Raw genomic sequence first — 24,995 nt, 5'->3', positions numbered from 1 at the left:
AAGAGCGACACAGTGTGCTTCCAAAGTTTGCCGACATCGAATTTAAAAGCCATCGTCGTTGCTCTCGGTCGCCTCGGAATTTGTTTTTGTTTCTGTTTCTTTTTTTTCGCCGATTCTTAAGCCGAGACGATCGTTAAGACGGGGCCAGGGGCTTGGGGCCGGGGTCGCTTGTTTATCAAATGAGGCGCGTGGCTCCAAACGATAGACGATAGTATGTCTGTATGTGTGCGTCTGTGTGTGTGTGTGTGTTTATTTGTTGAGGATACCTACAAAAGTCACTTACACTTTTGTTAGTAGCTGTTTGGTGGGCAAGGGGAAGTACCCAAGTGATCTCGTGCTCTCTGTTTTTAATTTCAACATCACGTAGTCAGGTCTTTTTCTCTCTCTTTCTCTCTCTCCATTTCTGGTGGGGTCGTTGAGCAGGTCAAGCGTTTCCCAAGAATCGGTCAAGTTGAGCACCTTGTCCATGTCCATGTCATCATCTATTGTGTATTTCAAAATGTCTGGCGGAAAATTGAATACGGTTTTAGTATATTCCAAAAACTTGTTGCTAATGTTATATAATGTTCTTAAAATATAATTCAATATTGATCTGGGCCATATATAATGCTAGATATGTCAGACAGCCAGCCAGTTAGCCAGTTTTTAGCCTTGCGAATATGAATATGCATATACAGATATGTATATACATACATATATACTTATATGCATATATGCGCCAAAACAAAACAAAAGAGACTTAAAACTTAGTGACATAACATGCTATACGAACAGATTCACCCTGATCTGAGCAACTCTTTGCTGGTCACAGTTCTAAATGGCTTTTTCATGACCGCAACTTAATTATTGTTTAGTCCGCCTAAATATTTGTGCGAACATGGTAACAAACTTTAAGAAAAAATACAACAACAAAAATGGGCCAGAAATCGAATTGCCTTAGTTCTGTGAGTAAACAACACTTATGGCCAATTTTTTTTCTTTTTTCCTCTTTGGGTATTTCTTATGCCTCATGTGGGCAAATTGTTTACAGTTTGCTAGTTTTTGTCTTGATGGTTGTTGATTGGTTTTGTTTTCGGTTTTTCACACCCAGCCCTTAGCTAAAGTTAAAGTTAAAGTTAAAGTATCCAATTTTGTGGTTTTTAGCTTTAACTTGTAACTATATTTGCCATCTCTAGTGGTGCCGAGTGTTGTCAGAGGCCGCATCGCATTGCCGAAGGTTTGACACAACATGTCCACCGCTGTGGCAACATGATGAAGGTCAGAGTGTAAGCCATAAGCAACAGACATTGCAGTACACCGAACCCCAACTGGAGAGTAATGTTAACCGGTTTCGCTTGACATGCCACCCAGATGGGTAGAAGCACATATTTTAAACTATTTCATTTACTTTACAAACCTTCAAGTACTAGACAAAATATGCATAAGCACAAGACTTTATAGTTTTTTATACCATGCACTTGTAGGGTGAAACGGTATGCTAAATTCAATAAAATGCATGAAACATGTCCAAGGTCGCTTTGGTCCCGAATGAACACATGATACAGCTAAACTTAGTATGTTAGTTTTCACGTTAACCAATTTTGTTCCAAATCTTGCCACCCACTTTTTTGTTGTTGTTAATATCTATGAACCCACCAGAATTTCATAAAAATATAACATAAATTGGACAAGTTATACTTTTTTTTTTTTTTATTTGCCATCTATCCTAAATGGACAATAAGCACAAGGGTGTCCAAGGTAATTATGAAATGGAGGTGGAATCACCAGTCTGTCTCTGGTCTAAATGGCAGGTCAAGTGTGTGACTCCTCTTCATTATCATTGGGCTCTAGCCTGGAGAGGTGCCGAGCACCATACCTCCGGATCTCGCACTTAAATGACGGGATGTTATCATCTGTGGATGACTGAGTTTACTAGAATAAACCTAAAAAAGTTGTTGAAAATTAACCAAAATGTCAGAATATTTGATTTTAAAGTAGCTTTGCTTGATGCATTGTATAACTAAGTCGGCTCGACGACTTATTTACTACATTGTTTCAGATATATCAGGTATAATTTAATACACGTGTGTGTTAATAAAATAGTCAATCGATGGATCTATTAAAAACCCATAAACACATATACATATACAAGCATATATCTATGAGAATGGTGTGGGGATGTTTAAAAGTTTTTTGTGAATGAAATAATCAGAACAATGAACATGTGCGTGAATAACACACCCAAAAAATTTCAACTCTATAATCTAAATTCAAAAGTACTCGAAAAAGACATAAAATTTAATAAATTTTTGAATAAACCAAAAGTAGTAAATGTTTTGCTTCAATGAAATCTTTTTTTAGAGTCACGTTGCTCTATTTACAGATTTAATAGACTGGTATAAATTTAAACTGGTAATTAATTTGAGAATCTAATCACATCTTTGTGGGAAAAAAAAGCGCTGGGGGGAAGGGGGGAAACCTATTACAATTAAGGTGCCACTGATGAGCTTTTCACATATATTTTAATTGCGGTTTTTGCTAATGATCTATTCTACTTAGAATATATTTAAGGCCCATAAATCTATCACATCCAGGGGCTTACCAGGTACATTATGTCCATTTGACTGGCAGAAGCAAACAGAATACACAATGTCTGTGGGAGGAGTACTTAATGTTAATACTTTCAACCACAAAATTAATTGCCAAAATGCTACTTAATGCCCTTTACATATATCTTACAGTGGCTGGCTGTCATTGTGGCTAAAAGTTCTTATGACTTGCATCTTCCAAATTGAAAACAAAAAAACACCTATGTATACAATCGACACACAAGCCAAGGCCAAGTCGATGATTATTTAGTTAGGTAACTTGGCCATTTAACCTATAGTTGCTTAGTGCAAGTCTAACTTTTCCCATTTCAAAATCTCATAAGACCGACAAGTCATTTTGTATGCCTGAACTAATTGGAAATAATTGAAATAAACAACAACGATGCCTCTGACAAGATCAAAGTGCGTGAAAAATCTATATATAAATTGGCTGGTTGGGCCTTAAGCCAGGTGCTCCCAGGTGTGTTGTGTCGCCTTAACCAAATATTTATGCAAATGCAAAAGTACAAAAATGAGGCACAGTCACAGGAAGAACGCAATGCCACACAATCATCATACGCATCAGCATCAGGCAAATGTGCCATGAAAACAGACAGCTGACGAAAAGTTAGCAAATATCCCATGGCTACAAACTGTACGATATATATAGATACTAGATAGATATAGATACACAGTTTGTTGAAACAAAGATTCGTTGGCAATGGCAACGCGTTTCAGAGTCGCGTATCAGCGATCTCAGTGTCATTTGAAATAATATGCTTAAAATGCTAATGCTGTAGAACATCTTTCTTCTAGCACACGCCGTTTGGGCCAATAGCCCAGCCCGCTGTCCGGTTTTTTGACCATTCTTGATCAATTTATCAAATTCACGTCCATTGACTGGTGGCTTTTACGATTCTCGAGATGCTTGTCATACAGTGTACAAACCAAACCCATTAGACTTTTTAGCAGATAATAAAAGTGTACAGCTATTTATATATCTGATATTGTTTATTTTTGGGTCTTCTTTTCACGGTTAATTCAACTCTATGTACCTACAAATGAATGAACTTTATTAAGGTTACAATTTTTAATTATCACTTTGAATATTATTATTTAAGTGTTGAGGTAAACCATCAACATTTTGGGGTCTTTCATTAATATTATTCTTATTCTTCTTCTTAATATTAATAGCTCACAATATTAAAATTGTCGAAATCTTCAAAAATTACTAAAAACAAAAAGGCTAGCCAAGAATGATCACATGCCAAAGATATTTGTGGAAGAATACTCAAAAATACCTTTAAACACATTTGATCTATTCTAAATCCAGTAAAGACACTTAAAATGTTCAATGTTGTACCTCAAAAAAAAAATTAAATATTTATAAAAGTGCAAAGAAATCAAACTTGAATTTATCTTTATAGATTTGCTATTTTCTAAAAATATAAATAAATTGTTAAAACTTTAAACATGCAAAAAAAAATAGAATTCATTTATAAAATATCATAAATTAAAGCTTATCTTTGTAGCTTATGGATTATTGTAAAAAATATAAAATATGTAGATTACCTTAAATAGTTAATAAAATATAAAATAGTTGTATAGAGTATTAAAAATCTACTGTATACTAAAATATTAGGAAGCTTCTTCAAGAGTATTTCACATTCAAGCAATTAAATCAGAGAAATTCTCAAATATAAAATCAAACAAAAGCGATATGCTAATAAGCTATAAACATAAATGGAGTAATTTTACTTTAAGATATTGGCAATCTGATCACGTGTCAATAAGTTTTCTATATATGTATGTACATATATGTATGTATGTACACACACCCGAAATTTTACTGTAAGAAGACACGAACTCGGAATTGGACACAGATTTTCTATTTCTATTGTGTTTTCTTTTTATTTTTGGCGAATATGATAGAGCAAGAGCATTTCCGTATTCTTAACGGACACTGGGAGTTGGCTAAGAGGTTGACAACCAAACAGAATTCTTAGCTATTTTCATGAACAACTTGATGATCATGATCAGCATCAATAAGGCTTGGTTGGTTGGTTGGTTGGTTGGATGGCGTTGGCCAAAAAACTGTTTAGAATTCTAGAGGGTAGATGGCAAACCTGATTGGCGTTCTTAACACACAATCCAGGGGTTTCTATTATATTTTATGATTATTTTTTGATTCGTTGTAGTTGTTGTTGCTGGTGTTCGGTTCTTTGATTGTGTGTAAAAGTATTTGCATAAATATGCATGTATTTTATTGGTGAAACGATTGGGCTATGTACACACAGGTTTTTTTTTTGTTCAATCAGAATCTGAGAATTTTCGTGCGACTCAAACAAGTCGCAGGCTCTGGCAGCCCTTCTTGTATTCTTTTTTTTCGGTTTGAACCAGTTTGGGCTGAGTGTCTATAAAGTAAGAAATCTTCTACATAGTTAAAAATTCATTAAAGCCAGTTTAAGAAATCAGTCAAGGCAATCAGTCACGACGGAAATCTAAATACTATCAATGTATTTGTTGTTTATTGTTTAAGAGAACTCTAATACTTGCGATTCATATATAAATATTTTGCCAATATGGCCCTTTTGATATTCTAAAGTTATAGTTCTTTGGCTGATCTCACGTTTTTATTAATAGACAAAATGAAAATGAAATATTGTGGTATGTCGCAACCATATCTAATTAACATTTTTTTCGTGCTTTTGTCTTTGGTCTTTGGCATTTGAACTTTCAAAGCGATGAAATACTACATTTCCCCTACAAATATATTCTAATGAGGCCTATTTTAGCCTAAGGTTTTAAATTTTATTCTTACTGCTTTACCATTGATAAATAAATATTGTATTTATAGAAAATAACAACAAATGAATATTCAACATGAAAAATCATTACAGAAGCCGTTGGATGGGCCATGAAATATCGGGAAATCGAAGACTTCCGTTTTGTTTAACTTCCGCATAGACTGGTCATGTAACTGTAAACAAGTTCAAAGACAACAATATACTAATTTAGTGCCTAGACTTTGTTTTTGTTTGCTTAAATATTAAACAATATTTTGGGGTTTCTAAATTTCAAGCCATACTGGTTAATTTCCTACATTTATCATAACTAAAAATCAGACTTTAGAACTTCTAAATTCGTATTATAAATATATATTATATATATATATCTTATTGCTTTAAAACAATTCAATTTATTTACGAAATTGCATGTTTAGGTTGGCAAGTTTAAATGTATCTTTTAAGGTAAATATACAATATTCTAATAGCTTTAAGTAAATGGATAATCAATTAAATTATGTAAATGGAATCAGTAACAATCAAAAAGGCCAAAGTCGCGCAAATTCGCATAGCTAGACGCCAAGCTCACCTCCACCTCAGAGCACTTCAATATCAGGAAATACAAAATGCAAAATAGCCAAAAAGTAAATTGTAACAGGGCCCAAAAACCAAAACTAGTTTTGAGACAAGCCGCCCCATTGGCTGGTCAAACGTGTTCTCTTTGTTTTGACCGTTGCACGTATAAATTGGTAATACGAATTAGAAGAAAAAGAAGAAGACGAGACCAAGACGATTGACTGATTATTGTAATTAATACACGACTTCAATATTGTCTTTGTGGCTGATTTGGTGCTTCTTCTTTTTCTTGTGAGAGAGATATCTCTCTTTCTTTCTTTTGGCATTTTGCATTGACATTGACTTTGACCGAGAAACTGAAATCGAAGTCAATGCGGTGTCGTATGAGTGATACAAGCTGGTTGTGTGCCGGCACGGTCATTTGAATTGCAATACCATTGATGGCAATGCCTCGACCACGAAACTCATTCAAATTGTTTAAATATTGAAGAATCACAGTTTTGTTTCCAATTTGTTGCACATAAATTAAAACAAATTGTTTGACAAATTATTGCAAAAAATTTCCATGAAGCGAATGCAATTTAATGTTAAGTTAATTTTTATACTTGAAAGGCAATGTCATTACATTAAATTATATGGTATCTATTAATATTTTTATTGTCTTTATGGACGAATAGCCCACCCGCTCCGTCTAGTATTTAGCAAAGAAATTTGTTTTCGTTTCAGTCATTGGGTCAAGTTCATTAAAACTCACATACATATAATATTAGAAATAAAAATTAACTCAAGACTAGATCAAAAAACGACATTGACCGTTTTGTCGAGGAATTACCAAAGCATAAACACAATCGATAAAACGAAATATAGAAAACTTTTGGTTAGCCATAAACAAAATCTTGGCTGATGGTTTATTTGCAATTTTGTTTTTCTTTTTTTTTTTTGTTTTTTTTTTTCTTAGGGGTCAAAACTTCTGCGCTTCTTCGTGTATTGTTAGTTTCGTTCATTTCCTGGTTTGGTTGCTTCAACCAGTTCGCTGACGTTTTAGCATTATCATTAATAAATTTTTTGTGTATCATAGCCGAATGCAAAAGCATTGACCTCAATTATGTCGGCCAGTTGATACAACTTAATGTGCGGTATAATGTGATTTTTGATAAATAAACTATTAGAAATAAAAAAAAAAGTGTGAATAAAATTTAAATTTCATTTTCGTGTTATAATTAAAATATTCCACACGAGTATAACGGTTCAATTTCAAATTAGGCACAATGAAAAATACAAAAAATAAATACGAGTAACTCTAATTATGTAGTTGCACTTAGGGCAGACTGACAACTCATAAGAATATTTGGGAAAATAAATTTCAAGAAATATGAGCAATTTTTTCATGTGTCTGAATAACTGATTAAAATACAAATTTAAATTAATTATAATTCGTTATTTAAAAGAAAGAGTAGCATTTTTTACAGGTGTATATAATATACAATATGAAAATAATTAACTATCTACCGTATTGTGCATTGCGTATTGACAGATTTAAGGAGAGTTGACCTGACAAGTTTGAAACTTTCAGCATTTATTCTTCTTCTTCTTCTTCGATTTGGCGGTTACTTGCCAAGAGTTGCCGCACAGCTACTTTTTTAACATGTCTGGCAGCGCTTAAAAACTTACACAATCGAAACAATCGCAATTATCGATTTTATTGTCGTCGATTGATTCAATTTGTAATCGATATTTATCATGTGGTTGTTGTTGTATTTTTTCTAAAAACGCTAGCGATTTAAAACGCGTGAGTAAACCGCTCGAACATTTGAGTAAACGCGCGAACATGTTCGAGTTCGTGAGTAATGTTGTGTTTATGTTCGAAGTTCTTCATCGCCATCGACATCGATCTATCGCACTTTATAAATTCCATCGATACTATCGATGGAGCCATCGATGGATTTCCCAGCTCTAGGTTGTTGTTGCGCGAGGAGAAGGAGCGTATATAAAAAAAATCTGATATAAATATTTACGAATCTTTTTAAAAGTAATGCACACCTCAGTTATTTTATTCGGATCAAAAAATACAACCAGCACAAGTGCAAGCTCCACAAAATGTTAAGTACATTCAATCTTGCGCTAGCGCATCACACAAGAGCATGACGTAAAAAGACACACTCAACACTCAGACGCAGAGGCAAAAACAACAACAACAACACAACAGAAACATAATTTCATTGTCAATTTGCATACTAAATATAAAGGTGAAGAAAAAGAGTAGAGTGGGGTTAGGTAATACAAGTTATAACAAAAACCATAAAATCAAAAAGTGAAAATGAGTAAGCTGGAAACAGACTCGGATAGCTCAGAGGAGTTTTTCGATGCCGAAGATACAACGCCCAATCGACATTCTACACTTTGGTAAGTATACGAAATGTCTTTAAGCCTATTTGTTGTAACAATCACTTCTTACAGTCGTAAATTACCACCCGAAGTGGCCCAGGAATTTATCTTTCCTGATCCTGCAGTCCGTGTAAATGCCACTGCTCCTGTATCCTCTGACAGCGATGCCACTCCCATTGGCACTGGATCCCCGGCCACCCGGAGTCCCACCAATAGTTTGGGTACTCGCCTTAAGCAACAATCGGATACGGCTGCCATCTTTGTGGAACCCAAACCTGTGCAAGGAGCTGTAAGTGGGCGTGGTTGTGTTTGCTAGTGGTTATGGAGTTACTTGAGTTCTTTTTGGAAAACTGTTTGCATGGTTTTGCTAAATGAATTTATTTGAAACATTCCCAAGAAAAGAAAATAGTTTATCGTAGCCGCAAATTTGTTGCACATTTACAATTGTTGCAAAAAAAAAAAAAAAATAAACATTTGCAAAAAAAGGAATGCAAAAATGTTTATTATATGCCAATTTCGGTACCGTCCCCCTTTTCGAAATGAATTCATCATTTATTCAACATTCATTCCCCATTACCCACCTATGTCATGTTGGATGGGCCTCGTATGGTTTTCTCTATTATACATACATACATTTTGTTTTAATTTGTATTGTTGTTATTGCTGTTGCTAGTATTTCTATGGCATTGTGAAAGGTTTTTGGTCATTATACGGGGAAAAGGGGAGCCATCACACACATACTTTTATATTTCGTTTACTTTGCATTTTAATGACCACCGGTTGAGTCATTCATTCAAAAAGAATGTGCTAAACATTTTCAACCGGGTTTTGGTAATATTAATTTGCGAAAAAGTAAATTCATAAAGAAAAGTAATTCCGATGAAATTTTGCATACTCTTTATATATAGTTCATCCTAAGACTTAATTAAAATATATATTTTTGCTGTAGTCGTTAATACCCCCTGCCAGAAAAGAGTATGTATACAATGTGTTAGCCAATGATGATTATGTATTTAAAATGAACATTGTTTGAGCTCTATCGCTGTGCTTGATAATTTCATTGCGTTAGGTTTTATCGCAACAGTTGTAGATAATTTTTGATTGCAGCTTGTAGTAGCTGACCGCCCTTGGATCGTTTTTAAATTAGTTTTGTTGTTAATCGAACTTAACCATTCCACCTTAGTCTTTTTCGTTGTCCCTCTTTATTTTGCTTTATGACTGTTTTTATGATGGAACACTTTTGGTATTCAAATTGATAAAAACAATTTCTGTTTACTTTCTAAAACAAAACCAAAAAACATATCAAACTAAAGTTTCAAATTTAATTTTTGTATCTGAAACATATTTGTTCTTTATTTTCATACTTTGTGCCTTTTCCGCTACCTTCATTTACTTCAACTCAACGAACAAAACCAAAAAAAAAAACAACAATAAAACGAATCAATAAAATTCAAAATCTCAAATGGATGTGCATAATTATATATATATATATATATATCGTATATAGTATGGTAGACAACGCTTTCACGAACTACGTCAGTGCATGCAAAATGATGAAGATGATAATCCAGGAAATACACTCACACCTGATTCTCAGGTACCTAATTAAAAGAAAAAAAAAACATAAACTTTCCTTTATCTAAGTAATTCATAGTATGTGTTAATTTGTGTTTTTTTGTTTACTCTTACATAAATTTTAAAGTTCTAATCAATTGATGTCCATTCTTAAATATATTAACCACAGAATAGTTCCACGGATGGCGTCTTCACAAATCGATCGACGCATCCCTTCAAAGTCATTGAAACGGATACAATGAGCATACAGAGCATGACATCGTTGGGTCGCGTTGGACGTATATTGGCGGGTAGTATCGACCCATCGGGTAAGTAAAAATTTAAGCTTTCCGTTCTGATAAATAAGGAAATTAAGTTAAGAGTAAAAACAAATGCATAGTAGGTTTGTGTTTTCGAAATTTATTCGTTTTGAAGTATTTTAATTGAACCAAATTTCAACAAAGTTTAGCTCTGTTTTGGTTCAAGCAGTTAAAAGTTAATAGTTTTTATTTGGAAGCTTCGCGTATTTCCATTTTGTTAATATCAGTCTGAATTGGGTAATAATTAATTTTTTATTACATTTAAATCGTTTCTTTATTATTAAATAAAAATTATGTTTTCAATTACAGCTATTAGCATTGATCGCGAGTCTTTAGCGTCAATGAATGTCCAACAGCAGCAGCAGCAGCAACAACAACAACAACAACAGCAGCAGCAGCAACAACAACAACAACAACAACAAGCATCACCTACAGTCCCGGTCATGCCCACAGCGACCACATCGACGGGTAACACCAACATCACATCCTCTGGCACGACCAGCACTCGATTATCGCCGAAACATCAGGAAGTCCCTCAGCCCACAACAGCCACCTCGTCTATTGCTGAAGTGTCCACTTCTGTTGCCAATGCTGCGGTCAGCGTTGTAGCTACTACGGTTCCTTCAATAACTGGCAATGCCAATATTGTGCTCCAAGAGCCAGATGTGATAGCAAGCACAAAGCTGGCCCAATCAAAGACCACTGATTCAATTACCTCCAGTGGACCGATAGCGCCGCCGAGACGTAAAAAGAAATCTCGCAAATTTTCTAGCAGTTCATCGGAGCAGTTTAACATGAATGAGGGGATGCGCCTGCCACCAGCCGATACGGAGGATACGGACAGTGATACACGTTCAGTGAAAAGTGTCCGAGATGTGCAACAACAGTTGCGCGATGACTTTGTCAAGGAGTTTGAAAGCTCACTTAACGATGTTAGCGCTAAGACTATTGCTGGCAGCACTTTAAGTTGTTCCTCCATCAACACAATGGTATCCGCATCGGCTGTAACAACCACCACGCCTTCGTCACTCTCTCAGATGGCTTCATCTAGTGGCGGTCCTAGTCGTCCAGTGGTGGTCGCAACTGTAGCTCCTCCAGTCGCTGCCATTTTTAAACCCTCGCATTCATTGGGCAGCAGTTCAACATCTGTTTACTCCAAACCAAGTCCATCCAACTCGGCGAAAAGCAATTCCGCCCCAGGAAGAGTCAGGTAGAGAAATAGAAATGAATATAACATGGATTATAAGATGCTCAACCACTTTAAATTTCAGTTCAATTGATCCCAATCAGGGCCTTAATCTGTTTAAAGCCATTCAGGGTGGTTATGTTGTGAAGCCACGGGATGAGGCCAGCAACAAGGCTCAGGGACCGTCGCAGGATGAAATTGAACGCATTGAGAAAATGCTTATGGAGACTGCGAGTCGCCCCAAGCTGGCTGGCACTGGATCAAACAGTTTGGGCAGCTCTACACGGTGGGTTTTTCTGGCCTAGCAGATGGAGTCGGAGGATTGGCGAACATTGCGTTGTCTCGCCCATCTTCCCCACCTTTTGGGTGAAAACAATGAACTCTGGTATATTTAAACAAAGTATATACTCTTATTGTCATTCATGATAATAGCTAAATTCATGTAAATGCAGTAATTTGTTGACCACGTAAATGCCAGTTCATTGAGAACCCCCTTAGTTAATCATAAAGAGATTCCTAAAGTTCAGCCAATTCATATATTCTTTTTGTTCATTTAGCTACCCAGCATTGAACCGGCTTAGCAATGATAAGGAACGACGCAAATCCGCTGGAGATGAGGATGTGCTTAAGCAAATGAACATCTATGTAAGGACACGCACTAGTTCGGGCAAGCAACTAACCGACTTTGAGATACTTGAGCAAGTGCCTGTCAAAAATTTGGACACGGGAGAGAATATGCCACTATCTGAAATGCGTTCACCGCCTGTGCCTGAAGGATGGAATCCACTCTCGTTGCATATACTGAAACTAACCTCTCATTTGGAGGTGATCCAAAAGGAATCGGATGAGGAGAGTGTGATTGGTATACCACCAAGTATTGAGGGTCAACCGCCTGATGAGGAGGAGCTGGAAACTGAGGATGGCAGTCGATTGAAAAAGAAGACGGCAAGGATAAAGCGGTTCTTTGGCACAACTATGCGCAAGACAGTGGACAAGGCTAAATCGATCGCTTCAGAAGTATCACATGCCCGGCACAAGGAGGATGTGGCTGACATTGTGGATGCTATGAATCCAGAGCAAAATATCAAAATAAAGGCCTCATCATCGAATAAGGGACCTTATGAGTTTACAAAGCTACAGCATGTCCAGGACTTAAGTGGCGAGGACACCAGCGCCGTATGGTGTATGAAATTCAGCTCCTGCGGCAGATTATTGGCCACGGCTGGACAAGATAAAGTGTTACGCATTTGGGTTCTTAAAGATGCCTATCCATTTTTCCAGGTGTGATTTTTTAACATTACCATTCCTGATTAGTTAATTTATTTGATATATTTTGCAGGATATGCGTAATAAGTATAATGCTGATCAAAAGTCTTCACCCACACCATCACAAGAATCGCTGGTATCCCAGCATTCTGCGGAAGAGGCCATCGCCATGGCCACAGCTGCCGAGAAATGTCCCGGGCCATTCATGCCTAAACCATTTTGCACTTACAATGGCCACACTTCGGATTTGCTGGATGTCAGCTGGTCGAAAAACTATTTCATTCTATCTAGCAGTATGGACAAGACGGTGCGATTGTGGCACATCTCCAGGAAGGAATGTCTTTGTTGCTTTCAGCATATTGATTTTGTCACAGCCATTGCATTTCATCCTCGTGATGATCGCTACTTTTTGAGTGGCAGTCTGGATGGAAAGCTTAGATTATGGAATATACCCGATAAAAAGGTTGCCCTGTGGAACGAAGTGGATGGCCAGACGAAACTCATTACGGCCGCCAACTTCTGTCAAAATGGGCAATTTGCTGTAGTTGGCAGCTATGATGGACGTTGCATTTTCTATAACACGGACCAGTTGAAATATCACACACAGATCCATGTCCGATCAACGCGTGGAAAGAATCGTATTGGACGCAAAATTAGTGGAATTGAACCGATGCCGGGCGAAGACAAAATTCTTGTTACCTCCAACGACAGTCGTGTGCGTCTCTACGATTTGAGAGATTTAAACTTGTCGTGCAAATACAAGGGCTATTTAAACATGTCCTCCCAAATCAAGGGTTCCTTCAGTCACGATGGCAAGTATATAATTGCTGGCTCCGAGAATCAATGCATCTATATATGGAAAACAAATCATGACTACTCCAAATTGAGTTCGGTAAGAGTATTAAAGAATAGAAATATTTGTAAGATGCTAAAATTCTTGATTTTCGATTGCAGGTACGTCGAGATCGCAGTGACTTTTGGGAGGGCATTAAAGCTCATAATGCCACTGTCACCTGTGCCATATTTGCACCACATCCGGAGGCCATAATTAAACCGGATCCCGATGAAATATCAAATGAAAAGGTAGTCATATATTTATACTTTTTATACTAAAACTTATGTACAAATAGCAGAACAGATATCAATAAGAGATCTCAGACAATCAGAGTCTTTAAAAAGTTAGCCCCTCAGCACTGATTGATTTTCTATTCGATTTCCATTTTTTTTATGACATATATATTATTATTATTATAAAAATTAATGATTCCCGTTAAACATGTTTTTACTACTCATTTTTATTTAAAACCTTCGTGACTCGACATTCATTTATTGACATTCCTATCAGTAATTGATAACTTAGTCATTTGTGCCTGTTAAAAACACTTTAGTATAATGTTTTATTATGTGAACTCTTTGAAATGAATACCTGATAAACGAATATCTTTAAATTCTGTTCTCTAATCTCTAACTGAATCCCTTTTCTTTTTTTACAGCTGCTTAACAATCAACCCGATCCACTGGTGGAGCAGCATAAAAAGGGCTGTGGCTATGTGCTGGTCAGTGCCGATTTCAATGGCGCTATCAAGGTGTTCATCAATAAAACAAAACCCAAACACAGCAGTCTACCCTACACGGCCATTGCCGATTAGTAGTTAATGTCAAAATTAAAATGAAGGAACCTGGGGAAAAATGTGTCTATTAGCACTTGCGTTCTATATATCCCCCACTGTATTTATTTGTGACATGTATATGTGCGTACTTTATACGATTAAGTATCAAAGCAGAGACATTGCCTAACTTATTTGATTGTATCACGATAAACGAAAGGAAAAGCAAATCAGATCAACCAATGCTATTATTTATTCACTCCATTTATTTATTGTAATTACTACTTATGTGAAAAGTTGTTAACAATTCTTGTGCGAAATCTTATGCATAGAAAAGAAAAAAAAAATTGTTTTTTAATGTTAATTATTTTTTTAATATCGATTGTGTAATAATCTAAGTGAACTATTTATACATATGTGTCGATTTGCCATGCTTGTAGAAAGATAAATGATTATGTCGAACATTTGTATGTTGTGTATTATGCAAAGCAATTACTTTAAAAGCCCCCCCTACCCCACACCCCCCACAACACATAACTAACTAATGATGATTAGCTTATGGTAATTATTTTAAATTATATCTATATATTTTTTGTAAATTAAATTAATAGGCAGACGCCTCGCACATGTCCCATGTGCACTCTTACAAATTGAACTCCATTCATTTAATACATAAACATATATGTACATATATTGATTATAGTCAGGCTACTAATTAGTAAGAATTTTCAAGTGCTTCAGGATTAGGACAAGCAGTTCTCCATATTTAACGTAAGTTTAACCTTCATTACTAAGGCTTCCCTCAGGACGGTCTGTAGTGGAAAGGAAAACCCTTTTAAGCAGGAAAATCTATACCATAAATGAAGTCAACTTTAGTTTAAAAAACAAATCTATGTGCGTATGTGTGTGTCTGTGTGATTTCTCAAGGCAAGTTTCCTTAACCGTCGACAACCCAAAGTAAAAGTCTATGTCTCATTGGGATAAGTTCACTTCAAGTGCATTCATGCAGAAGAATGTGGACATTAGAAAGGAATAAGCATTATTCTCCATCCCCAACATTGATTTAAGGATAGTTCTGTGTTTTGTGTCCTGGCCAACAGCCGAATGCGACAAAAATTTGCGAATTGAAACAATGGTCAACAAAAATATTTCTGATGCACCAAAATAAAATGAAGAGAAAGGGGAAAATAAAAGTCAAAAGGAAAGAAAAAGCAACAGAAAGTGTCGGCAAACGAGCTCATGGGGCTAAATGGGGAGATGGTGCTTTGCTATCCGGAAGAGGAAACTTCCCGAGTGGCATGAAAATAATTTCAAGTGCCATTTCGAGGGTCTCTCCCGACTCCCTATTGCTGTCTGGCACTGGCCCAGACAAAAGGGCCACATCCCAGTGTCTCGGGCCATTTTGGGGTTGGTCGATGGCAAGCACAAATATTTTTCCGTCCCGAAAAAAAATACAAAACCCCGTAGTCGGTTTAGCTGAATGTTTCATACTCTTTCAACTGATGCTTGCACAAAACTCGTGAATTGTTTATAGTACTTTAAATTAAGGGTATATCAACAATTGTAAATGGGGGAAGATTTATATATTTTGTATTTGGAGTTTTATGTCACCACATTACAACGTATATACGAATGTATATATTTCCATTTTCGTGTACGTGCAGCATAAACTTCGTGGTCGATTCCTTGCCCCGTTTTGTTGCAACTTTCGTCTGCAGTGTCATTTGGAATGCCACAAACAGACCTAATGGGTTGGGTGGCAGTTGGGAAACTCGGTGTAGGAGGGGCGCCTGGGCAGGCGGATTGCAATGAATACCCTGCCTAAATAATTGTTTAGTCAGACAGTAAAGTCACTCGATAGACGATTAGCGCTCGTGTTCATCGGGTTTTTTTGACTTTTGCGTTGAATAGATTACAACTTGCAATCAATAAAGATTTAGTTGCAGAACTTGTAAATAATTGAGGAGGAGGACTATGAGGAGATGGTCGCCGGGCGTGGCATAGCACTGCGGTAACAACAACAGCTGCCGCCGGCAATGCCATAGAATAAACAGCAGCAAATACATGGGCGTATGTCGTAATTAAAAACCCTTAGAATGTCATCTAATTTCAATTCATTTTGACACCGCTAGAGACTTTTAACTAAATATATTGAAGCCACTTTCGAAAATTTCCTTGGAATACATAACGTAAGAGTTTCTATTATCAGACTTGTTCCTTCTTTTACATCGTTTTTAAAGGTTAAAATCGTTTTTAATATGTGTGCTGATACACTTAAGGTAATACGATTTGAATGTAAAACAAGTTTAGTTATTTAAAGTCGAAAATTAATAGGTCTAGCAATTTGTTCTCTTAATTGTAAATAAAGTCTGAAATTCAAATAAATGATGTACATAATTTCAATATTATCCTTCTGTGTCGAAATTATTACGTATACGTATTCTTTAAGATCCTAAACGTATTCCATTTATCTATTGAAACATTTAAAGTATAACAAACTCTTCACATTAACAAATTTCCATATCATATAGCCCTTTTGCTACGTCCATGGAAAGTACCATCAAACAGCAGCCATACGTTGACGTTGACGTTGACGTCGACGTCGACGACGACATCGGCCCTCATGATACCCGCCGTTGCTGTTCCCAGTTTCAAATGCCAATCAATGCACTTTTGGCCATGTGCCAAGTTGCTCTTTTCAAGAGAGTTGCACAGAGAAATGTGTTCTCATCGTTTTCTCTCTGCGTCTCTTTAAAAGTTTAACATGAACGATGCAAGCAAATGAAAGAAAATTAATTATATTAAAGACCGGCTACCTTAAAGACATAATGGTAACAGTCACGATTTGTGTTGTTCCTTACGAAAACTATAGAACAATTAGAAAATGGACATAAATTGTTTTTTCTGTTCGTATATTCGTTTGATAGACGTACAAATATTTCAAGATGTCTAAAGTTTTCTGCTATTGGTCTATCTGTGTCTTTTTTTAATGGTTTAAGAATAACTCTTAAAAATTATTTCCAAACTTTGCTTAAGATTTTAAATAATGTGGTGATTTGCTCAGAGCAAAAAACTTTAGAAACGTTTTTCCGTTACAAATTAAATCAAGACCGTAGCCATTAAATTCTAATTGATCTAATTTTAAAAGAAATATTCGTTATACATATATGTATGTACATACATATGTCTTCTTCTAGGTTATAAACCAGCATCAATTTAAAATTTCAATTTTCACTATTTTTTTTTTAATTTTCAAAGCTTACAAATTAGTAGAAAAATTTAACTTCTTGGTTTGAATTTTTGTGATTTTGTAACAAATTCCTTAAATTTAGTTTCACATATATTTACAAACTAACAATTTTCCCTTTTCACAGTTAAAATAACCAAAAGGGTTCAAGAAACAACAAATGACTGAATCTGCCTTCCATTTCAAATTATCCTTAACTTTTTCTACTTTTATATAAATTATCAATATTTTCATCACGATGCCATCTTTGGTTACTCCGGCACTCCCACACATACACACACCGACACACACACACACACACATGCATCGAATAACGAGATTTGAGCAAGGTGCGTTTAGCTGCGGCTCTCTTTCTCTTCAGTTTATTTCTGTCTCTCGTGCGGTTCGGTTGTAGTTCGGTTCGTGTGCGGCATTTGGATATTATCGGGTCTAACTCAGAAAACGCATTTCAAATTGCATTTTGCCAAGTATCAACACCAACAACAACCACAACGGCAAGAAACAGTGTAAATAATATTTGAATTTTGTCAACTTGTGTGTATTTCCTGGCCAACAAAAGCACAATATATTTTTATTTATATACGTGGACTTTAAGCCAAATAAAACTCAGTTTCAATTTCAAGAACGTTTGTTAGAAAGTAAAGAGAGGCTTGAGGCTTGGGAAAACAATAATTGCTAAATATTTCAATTTTATTTTAAAGTTTGTTCATTTGTCGGGAGTTACCAGAATTGTTGTTGCTGTTGTAGTTTTTTTTTTATTGACTGCACGATTCCAATAATAATTACTGCGCATTTAAGTGGAATTAAATTGTCGCTCCATCATTTACGTTTACCGTCATTCACATTTGATCGCACATTTTGTAATTGCATTAAAAAAAAACAAACAAATAAAAAACTGACCCAGTTCAGGGCAAACAAAAACGTAAAATTGGAAATTCTTATCTATACATTGAATTGTTTACTTAAAACTTTTTTAATTTCACGAAATGGAGTACATGTTTGCAATAAAATATTCAATACCAGATATCGATACATTTAAAAGTAAATTGTCGCGATATTAAAGCATATTTATTCTTTGATCGAAACTTCAGATTTTGAAAAATTATCTAAACTAAACAGTAAGCAACAACAATTTAAAAATCAACTCGAATTCGATTTAATGCAGAATAAGCCAACGAGAAAAATTGAAAAACGAAAAGCCCAACTCAACCCTTTCACTTAAAACCAATTTATTAGATTCTAAGCGAATCAAACAAAAACGAGTTCCCTCAAAACCAATACTAACTAAGTGTATATAAACAACTAGGATCCGTTAGTGCAACATAACGTGGCCTATATTCAAAATAGATCAGCAGCAAAAGATCGAAGAGAGCAAAACTGCATCATGTGATATGAGAAGAACACAAGAAGAGAAACATCACACAAACAAAAAACAAGTTTGCCAGCATCGGAACTTATGCTAAATAATAATATTAATAAATAAACGCAATACCCAAAACCAGAAAGAGAGAGAGAGAGAGACGGGGAGAGAGACAGAGATCTCGAGCGAGTGAGAGAGAGTGAAATAAGTTTTTTGAGTGACCTACAAATACTGGTTTTTGTTTTTGTGCGGCCCGTGTGAAACCGACAGAGTGCGGAGCAATGGCCACCGCGACGACGACCACGACAACGGTTGTGGTTAAGCGCCCTGGTCCGCCAGTGCCGCCCAGACCCAAAATTGCAGCAGCAGCAGCAGCAGCGGCGGCGGCAGCAACAGCTCCTCCAGTCATACAGAAAAAACCAAACTTTGTTAGCCAACTGAGTGCAGTGGGACGAACTTTAGTATACAAGTCTCCATCATTGAGTCTGCAGGCTAAGAAACAGGCTCAAACCCAGACGCCTACCACAGCGGTGCCAGCTCCAACTGCCACTGGGACAGCTCCATCGCCAGCGCCAAAACCTCCACTAAAACTACGCAAGGCTCCGGATGTGCCCACAGCCAAACCAAGGGATAGTGTGACAAGTCCACAATTGGTCACCGTTAACCGTCACAATTCGATGACTGTCAATGGCAGTGCTCAGGCTTCTCCCCTAAAGGATACACGTTTGAGTCTGGGCAAGGTCGATTTCGACAGAGCTGGCCTACATCCCACCACACAGCCTTTGCCCAAACCCAGGAAAATAGTTCAGATGCCGGTGGCCACATTGGATATGGAAGATGTGCCGATCTTTTCGCCACCAACACCTTCTTCTACACCAGCCATTAGCATATTCAGACGATCGAAAACCACACTGGATAACTTTACCTCTTCTCCGTCGACGGGATCGACAGGCAATCATCATCAGAGTGGGGGTGGTGGCTCTTTTCTGGGTGGAAAAACTATCGAGATTAAGAATAATCTAAAGAATGCCGCTGAGCGTCTGTTTTCGGAAATAATCATTAGCCAGAATCAGAAACAAAATGCAGCTGATACAACAATCATAACGAAACATGAAAGGGCCATACAACATCAGGCTTTGGTTGAGCAGGAAAAGGAAAATATGCAGGAGCACCTGAAACGTGAACGAGAGCGGGAACGGGAACGCGAACTTCAACAGTTTACCATTGAGGCAGCTGGCAATCGCACTTGTATTAATATTAATGGAGGCAAAACTTCTGTTAGTGCTGGCCATACACCGGAAAAGAAGCAAACTTTCCATGAGTTGCTAATCTCCGAGTTGGCTGCCATGCGAAATCGATCCTGCTCTCTTGAGAATTTGCCCAGTTCCAAGACAATGGACACAGCATCGACTATTACTTCTACTACTATGACAACTGGCAAATCCGTCACGAATAAGTTTGTTTCACGTCAACGCTATAACTCCATTGATGATGCCGAAGAGGAAGAAGATGTGGACGAAGATGTCGATGCTGATAATGTGGAGGATGCCGATGGTGATGGCGATGAAGAGGACACTTTGACCTATGCCGTTAATAAATCATTCAAGGAGAATAGCATCACAGAAGCGATGACTACATCGTCGCCTAGGAAACGTTGCCCCTCCGGATGCTCATCGGACTCATCGCCATACGGTACAGAGCGTTCGCAGCGTATACGAACCTCCGATTGGATTGAGGTGGGCGACAATGGCAAACAGGTTACACTAACCAGTTGTCACATAAGTCTCGAGGATTCCGGGATGGAGGATGAGGAGCGCCTGGATGATATGTCATCATCGGGCGTTGGCGACAGTTGGGATAGCGTCAAGGAGGCGGAGAATGAGAAGCGATGCCGCAATGTGAAACGGTGAGTCAGTTTGAAAGTGAATTTAAAGAGGCATTCGAGAATGATGGGGATGGACATTGGCAGGGGCAGGGGGGTAGAGGCTCAATAAAGCTTTTATCATTCAATTTAGTTAAAAATCAGGTGTAACTGTTTTTAGCCATGTTCAAATTGAAGAAGCAACAACAAACCTGTATAACTGGTTTCAAATCTTAAAATTTATCAACTTATTTTTTGGTTTTTGTTTACCTTTATCTGTTCTGCGACTCAATTTGGTCCATACTAAATATTGTGGACAAAAGGGGTTAGGGTCTTTTTACCAATTTGACACATACACACGCATATACTATGTATCTATCGACGTACTGGTTGACAAACATCAACGTTAAATCTTTTGCAAACAAGTTTAAGGTGATAAATAACTCGACAGTGCACGACTGGATTGAACAGTTTTGGCCAGGTTAATATGATGCTGCCGTGCTATAGAGGTCGCTGGAGGAATTGTGACAAGAACATCGAGAAAAGAAACACATTCATACATACATATATACGTCTTAGTTGTGAGTGTGTGTCTACGCCGGTTTGTCTCGATTTTCAGTCAGAACTAGTTACACTAGTGTCTCTGCGTTTTTCAACATATCACGTAGTGCTTCGAAACTACAGCAATCAGAGAGAACTATAAAATTGAAAGACATAATAATAATATTAGTTGCTAAATCTTTCAAATGTTATCATTATCGACTACTAAACAACCATTATTTATAATAAATGATAGTAGATAGTTTAGAATCCTTTTCTAAAAGCGAACTTTAAGTAACCGGAGCTCCGGTTCTTAGGGGTCATCAAAACGTTTCTCGTGTGTTTCAATTAAAGATTTTCCAAACTTGAACATCCCCCAAAAGCAAATAAAACTAACCCTGTAAGTACTTTAATACCCTAGAAAACATGTCAAGACATGTTGACAGATAAATGCAGTGGAAAAATAACAATTTTCTTCTGCGTGCCAAACGAACGGTTGGCTAATCTTCAACTACACATTTTCCATTAATTAGCTGCTGGCCATGATGTCAGCCTCAGCTCGGTGAAGCCACCCATGAGGCAAGCCGCAGAACCTTCAAATGTGGCTCATAAAATTGTTTGGTTTATTTTCATTGTTCGCCTTTTGCAATTAGGAAAGAGCACAGAATAAAAAAAAGGAAAAAAAGGGAATGAAAATCAATAAACCGCATTTAATTGCAAAGGGTGTGACAGTCAGATAAGATACGGAGAAATGGTATCGGTACACACACACACACAGAGACTCACAAGATACTAAAGATATGAACAAAGATACCCAAGAGTAACGCAGGTACAGATACAGATACAAATACAGGTACAGGTAGTCGTTCGTGTGATTCATCAGGTAGCTCTGCCACCTACTGCTCCCGCTGGTGTTGCTGCTGCTTTAGCTGATTACCGATGCCCAACATGTGTAATTTTATTCATGGACTTTTCTGCAATTATTTCAGCAAGTTTCACTGAGCTTTTCAGTTGACATGCTTTACATGCATATCTCACAGATACTTAGACATACATACATACATACGTATCTTACAGATACACACGCTCGTGGGGGGGAGTTGGTGGAGTGGGGGATCTTGCCATTGTGTTTGCTTTTAACTTGGATCCCATGCAAATTGTTTGCCAAGTCAAGTTCTTCGCAGAGTTAGATGCGGTTTATATATTTTTTCATTTCTTCTATTTTTTCCTATTTTTTGTTCGCGTTTATTTTAAAATTATGGCTGACACCATTTCTGACGCGGTGGCATGTTGCATGTGTGAGCATTGCGCTGAATTGCAGTTGCAACAGCAACAGAAGCAACCAAAACAACAACTACAATACACAATGTCTTGCAATATTTACTTATGTTTTTATTTTCGTAAATATTTCAGCACCAAAACAAAAAAAAAAAACTCGTTTTATTCAAAGCGCTTATATGTATAAATACAAGTATAGCCAAAGAGTAAGTTGTGTATGAGGTTGAGGTTTACACACACATATAAAAATACTTACTTATGTTCATATAATTACATATATATATATATATAGTTTCATACCGATTTGTACATACATATATATACATATATATACCTATATATATATAGGCATACGTGTTTACTGAGCGCTGATTGTATTATCGTGACTCACGTTGTTTGGGGGCTCATTTGAGTGGAATCGCTCCAAGATACTTTGTTGGTATGCAAGTATGTAAATTAAAATACACACACACACATACATGCACAAGTAATGTAAATAAAATAAAAAACAACAACAACTACTTAAGCAAGGGTTAGAAAGAGAGCAAAGGTAATAGAGAGTGAGAAAGAGAGGCAAAACAATTGATTAGTCATATGTATATGCGATCTCTCAGTTCAGATATTCATTCTTGTTAGCAATTTTTTTCCATATATTTTAACATACCCATAAAAATTGGCATGTTAGGGGAGAAAGCTGTGAAAAAAAAACAGACAGACGCACACAGATACACACACACACACTCAGAACTCTTGTTCAGAACTTACAAAATGAATGAATCAGCTGAAAGAAGAGAGTTTTCGGTGTATCCCACACTAAATGTAATTCCATGACTGAACTTGGAATTTCTGACCACCGCCCCCCACTAAACCAAAAAAAAAACCCATTAACCATCTCGCTTCATCAAGCTCTCTCACATGAAATTAAATTTGTGATTCCCAAACAACAAAAAGAAACACCATAGGAAACTAAAACTCTGCATGCGCTCCTTTTTTGTATTCATTTACTTAATGCATTTTTCTCCTATCCAAACCGAAAAAAAAGAAAAAGGAAACTACTGATAAAGTCATTAACTATTTAAGCCCAAATTGTTTGCCCAGACTAACGAGCATATGTGTCTGGAATGTACATATGTATATACATATATACCAACTGATGAACATATGTATGTATATACATATAATGTGTCTGATACCTTAACAAGTTTTCGCTGATTTGTTTGCAGACTGTGATTAAGCCTAGAGGATTGCAAACTGATGCAGGAGACTTTTTTGAATGTCATATGAGTAAATGTTTGCCTGATTCAAAACTTGTCAAGAATTTGGCAGGATCAGAGCATGCAAGTGCTATTGCAATATACAATCTACTAAAGAACGATTCAACTTAGCATTAACTAATTAGCAGGTTATCTTAGTATAAACTAAAATTTGTATTTAAACTACACGACATTGTCCTAGACATAATAATAATTAGTTTTTAGACAAAACTTTAATAGTTACTTTTCAAAAGCTATATTCTTCAAATTGGCTAACAATCAGACTACGACGATTTCATTATACATAGTGCATACATACATATGTACATAGTTTAACAATCCTTTCGTTTTAATTCATGGATATATGGAAACCATGTTGGGTCCTCCGGATACTGGTTTTTTAAGAAGTTCGCAGTTTCAAGTATAGGTTTTATAAATAAAACGCCCAACACATATTTAAAATAGTTTTCCTTAAAAAATGTTTAAAAATAAAAGTTAGCATAGTTATGTTTAAAGGACTACAACTCTTTTAAAATTACAGACCAATTTAATGTTTTTTATTTATTTATAAAAATTAATTAGTCTATAATTTCATTTCAATTTCTATCGTTTTTTTCTTCGTCATACATAATTCTAATGAAAATAAACCGACGACGCATTAGAGTTTGTAGAAAATGTAATAAAATACTATCAAAATTTATGAATAATTATCATAAATTTAATGACTTCATGACACGTCTTAAAGTCTCTTTATCTACATTTCTCTTAATGGTTTCTTTTTAAGTTTTTTCTAATATTACTATAATCTTGTTTATATACACTTAATTATATGTACATACTTATGTATATACAGGTGCCTATGGTAGTTTTTCAGTTATCTCTTTTATGAGGCTCTTAATAAATTTTATGACAAACGTATATTTTGTGTAAGTACATTTTGGTTATTCATTTTTAAAATCAATGATGTTAGGTACCTAATCTACCCACTAATAAAAGATTGTTAAATGACTTGATTTAATGAAATCTATTTGATGGGAAAACTCTTTCAATGCACTTCTTCAAATTAAAGTGCAATTCCATACGGTCATTGGCATTCAAACACAGTGACTTTTTCTTTACTCACTTCGTTTTGCTTAGACTAAATCATAGAGTTAACTTTAGCGGCGATTGTTAGTGTTGTTTCTGTTGTTGTTGTTGTTGGGCTTTTCA

At 36.2% G+C, this 24,995-nt stretch overlaps 2 protein-coding genes across 3 annotated transcripts in view; both read left to right on the top strand.

Moving 5' to 3' along the window:
- Positions 1-7,830: 7,830 nt before the first annotated feature.
- LOC6650867 (WD repeat-containing protein 44) lies at positions 7,831-14,897 on the top strand. 2 transcript variants are annotated; one of them, XM_015176838.3, is made up of 10 exons: positions 7,831-8,332; positions 8,387-8,603; positions 9,822-9,911; positions 10,059-10,197; positions 10,498-11,398; positions 11,460-11,660; positions 11,932-12,655; positions 12,714-13,532; positions 13,595-13,723; positions 14,134-14,897. In XM_015176838.3, the coding sequence occupies exons 1-10, from the start codon at positions 8,247-8,249 to the stop codon at positions 14,287-14,289; spliced, it is 3,462 nt and encodes a 1,153-aa protein (XP_015032324.1). In that variant the 5' UTR covers positions 7,831-8,246; the 3' UTR covers positions 14,290-14,897. The 2 variants fall into 2 exon arrangements, with proteins under 2 accessions (XP_015032324.1, XP_002073055.2); XM_002073019.4 differs by lacking the exon at positions 9,822-9,911.
- A 4,109-nt stretch (positions 14,898-19,006) lies between these two features.
- LOC6650866 (serine-rich adhesin for platelets) overlaps positions 19,007-24,995 on the top strand; it is a 39,986-nt gene continuing 33,997 nt past the window's right edge. The window contains exon 1 of the mRNA XM_002073018.4: positions 19,007-20,760. Coding sequence (XP_002073054.3) covers positions 19,136-20,760 — 1,625 coding nt within the window. The 5' untranslated portion in view covers positions 19,007-19,135. The remainder of the gene's footprint in view (positions 20,761-24,995) is intronic.

Source organism: Drosophila willistoni, chromosome 3R (genome assembly GCF_018902025.1).
Source record: "Drosophila willistoni isolate 14030-0811.24 chromosome 3R, UCI_dwil_1.1, whole genome shotgun sequence".
Taxonomy (NCBI): Eukaryota; Metazoa; Arthropoda; class Insecta; order Diptera; family Drosophilidae; genus Drosophila; species Drosophila willistoni.
Note: the sequence above shows the minus strand (reverse complement) of the source record. Positions and strands in the feature narration are given on the sequence as shown.

Coding starts and splice junctions, on each gene's coding strand:
- LOC6650867 (XM_015176838.3), top strand. CDS start 8,247: ATGAGTAAGCTGGAAACAGACTCGGATAGCTCAGAGGAGTTTTTCGAT. Junction 8,604..9,821: donor CCAAACCTGTGCAAGGAGCT/GTAAGTGGGCGT, acceptor TATCGTATATAG/TATGGTAGACAACGCTTTCA. Junction 12,656..12,713: donor ATGCCTATCCATTTTTCCAG/GTGTGATTTTTT, acceptor TATATTTTGCAG/GATATGCGTAATAAGTATAA.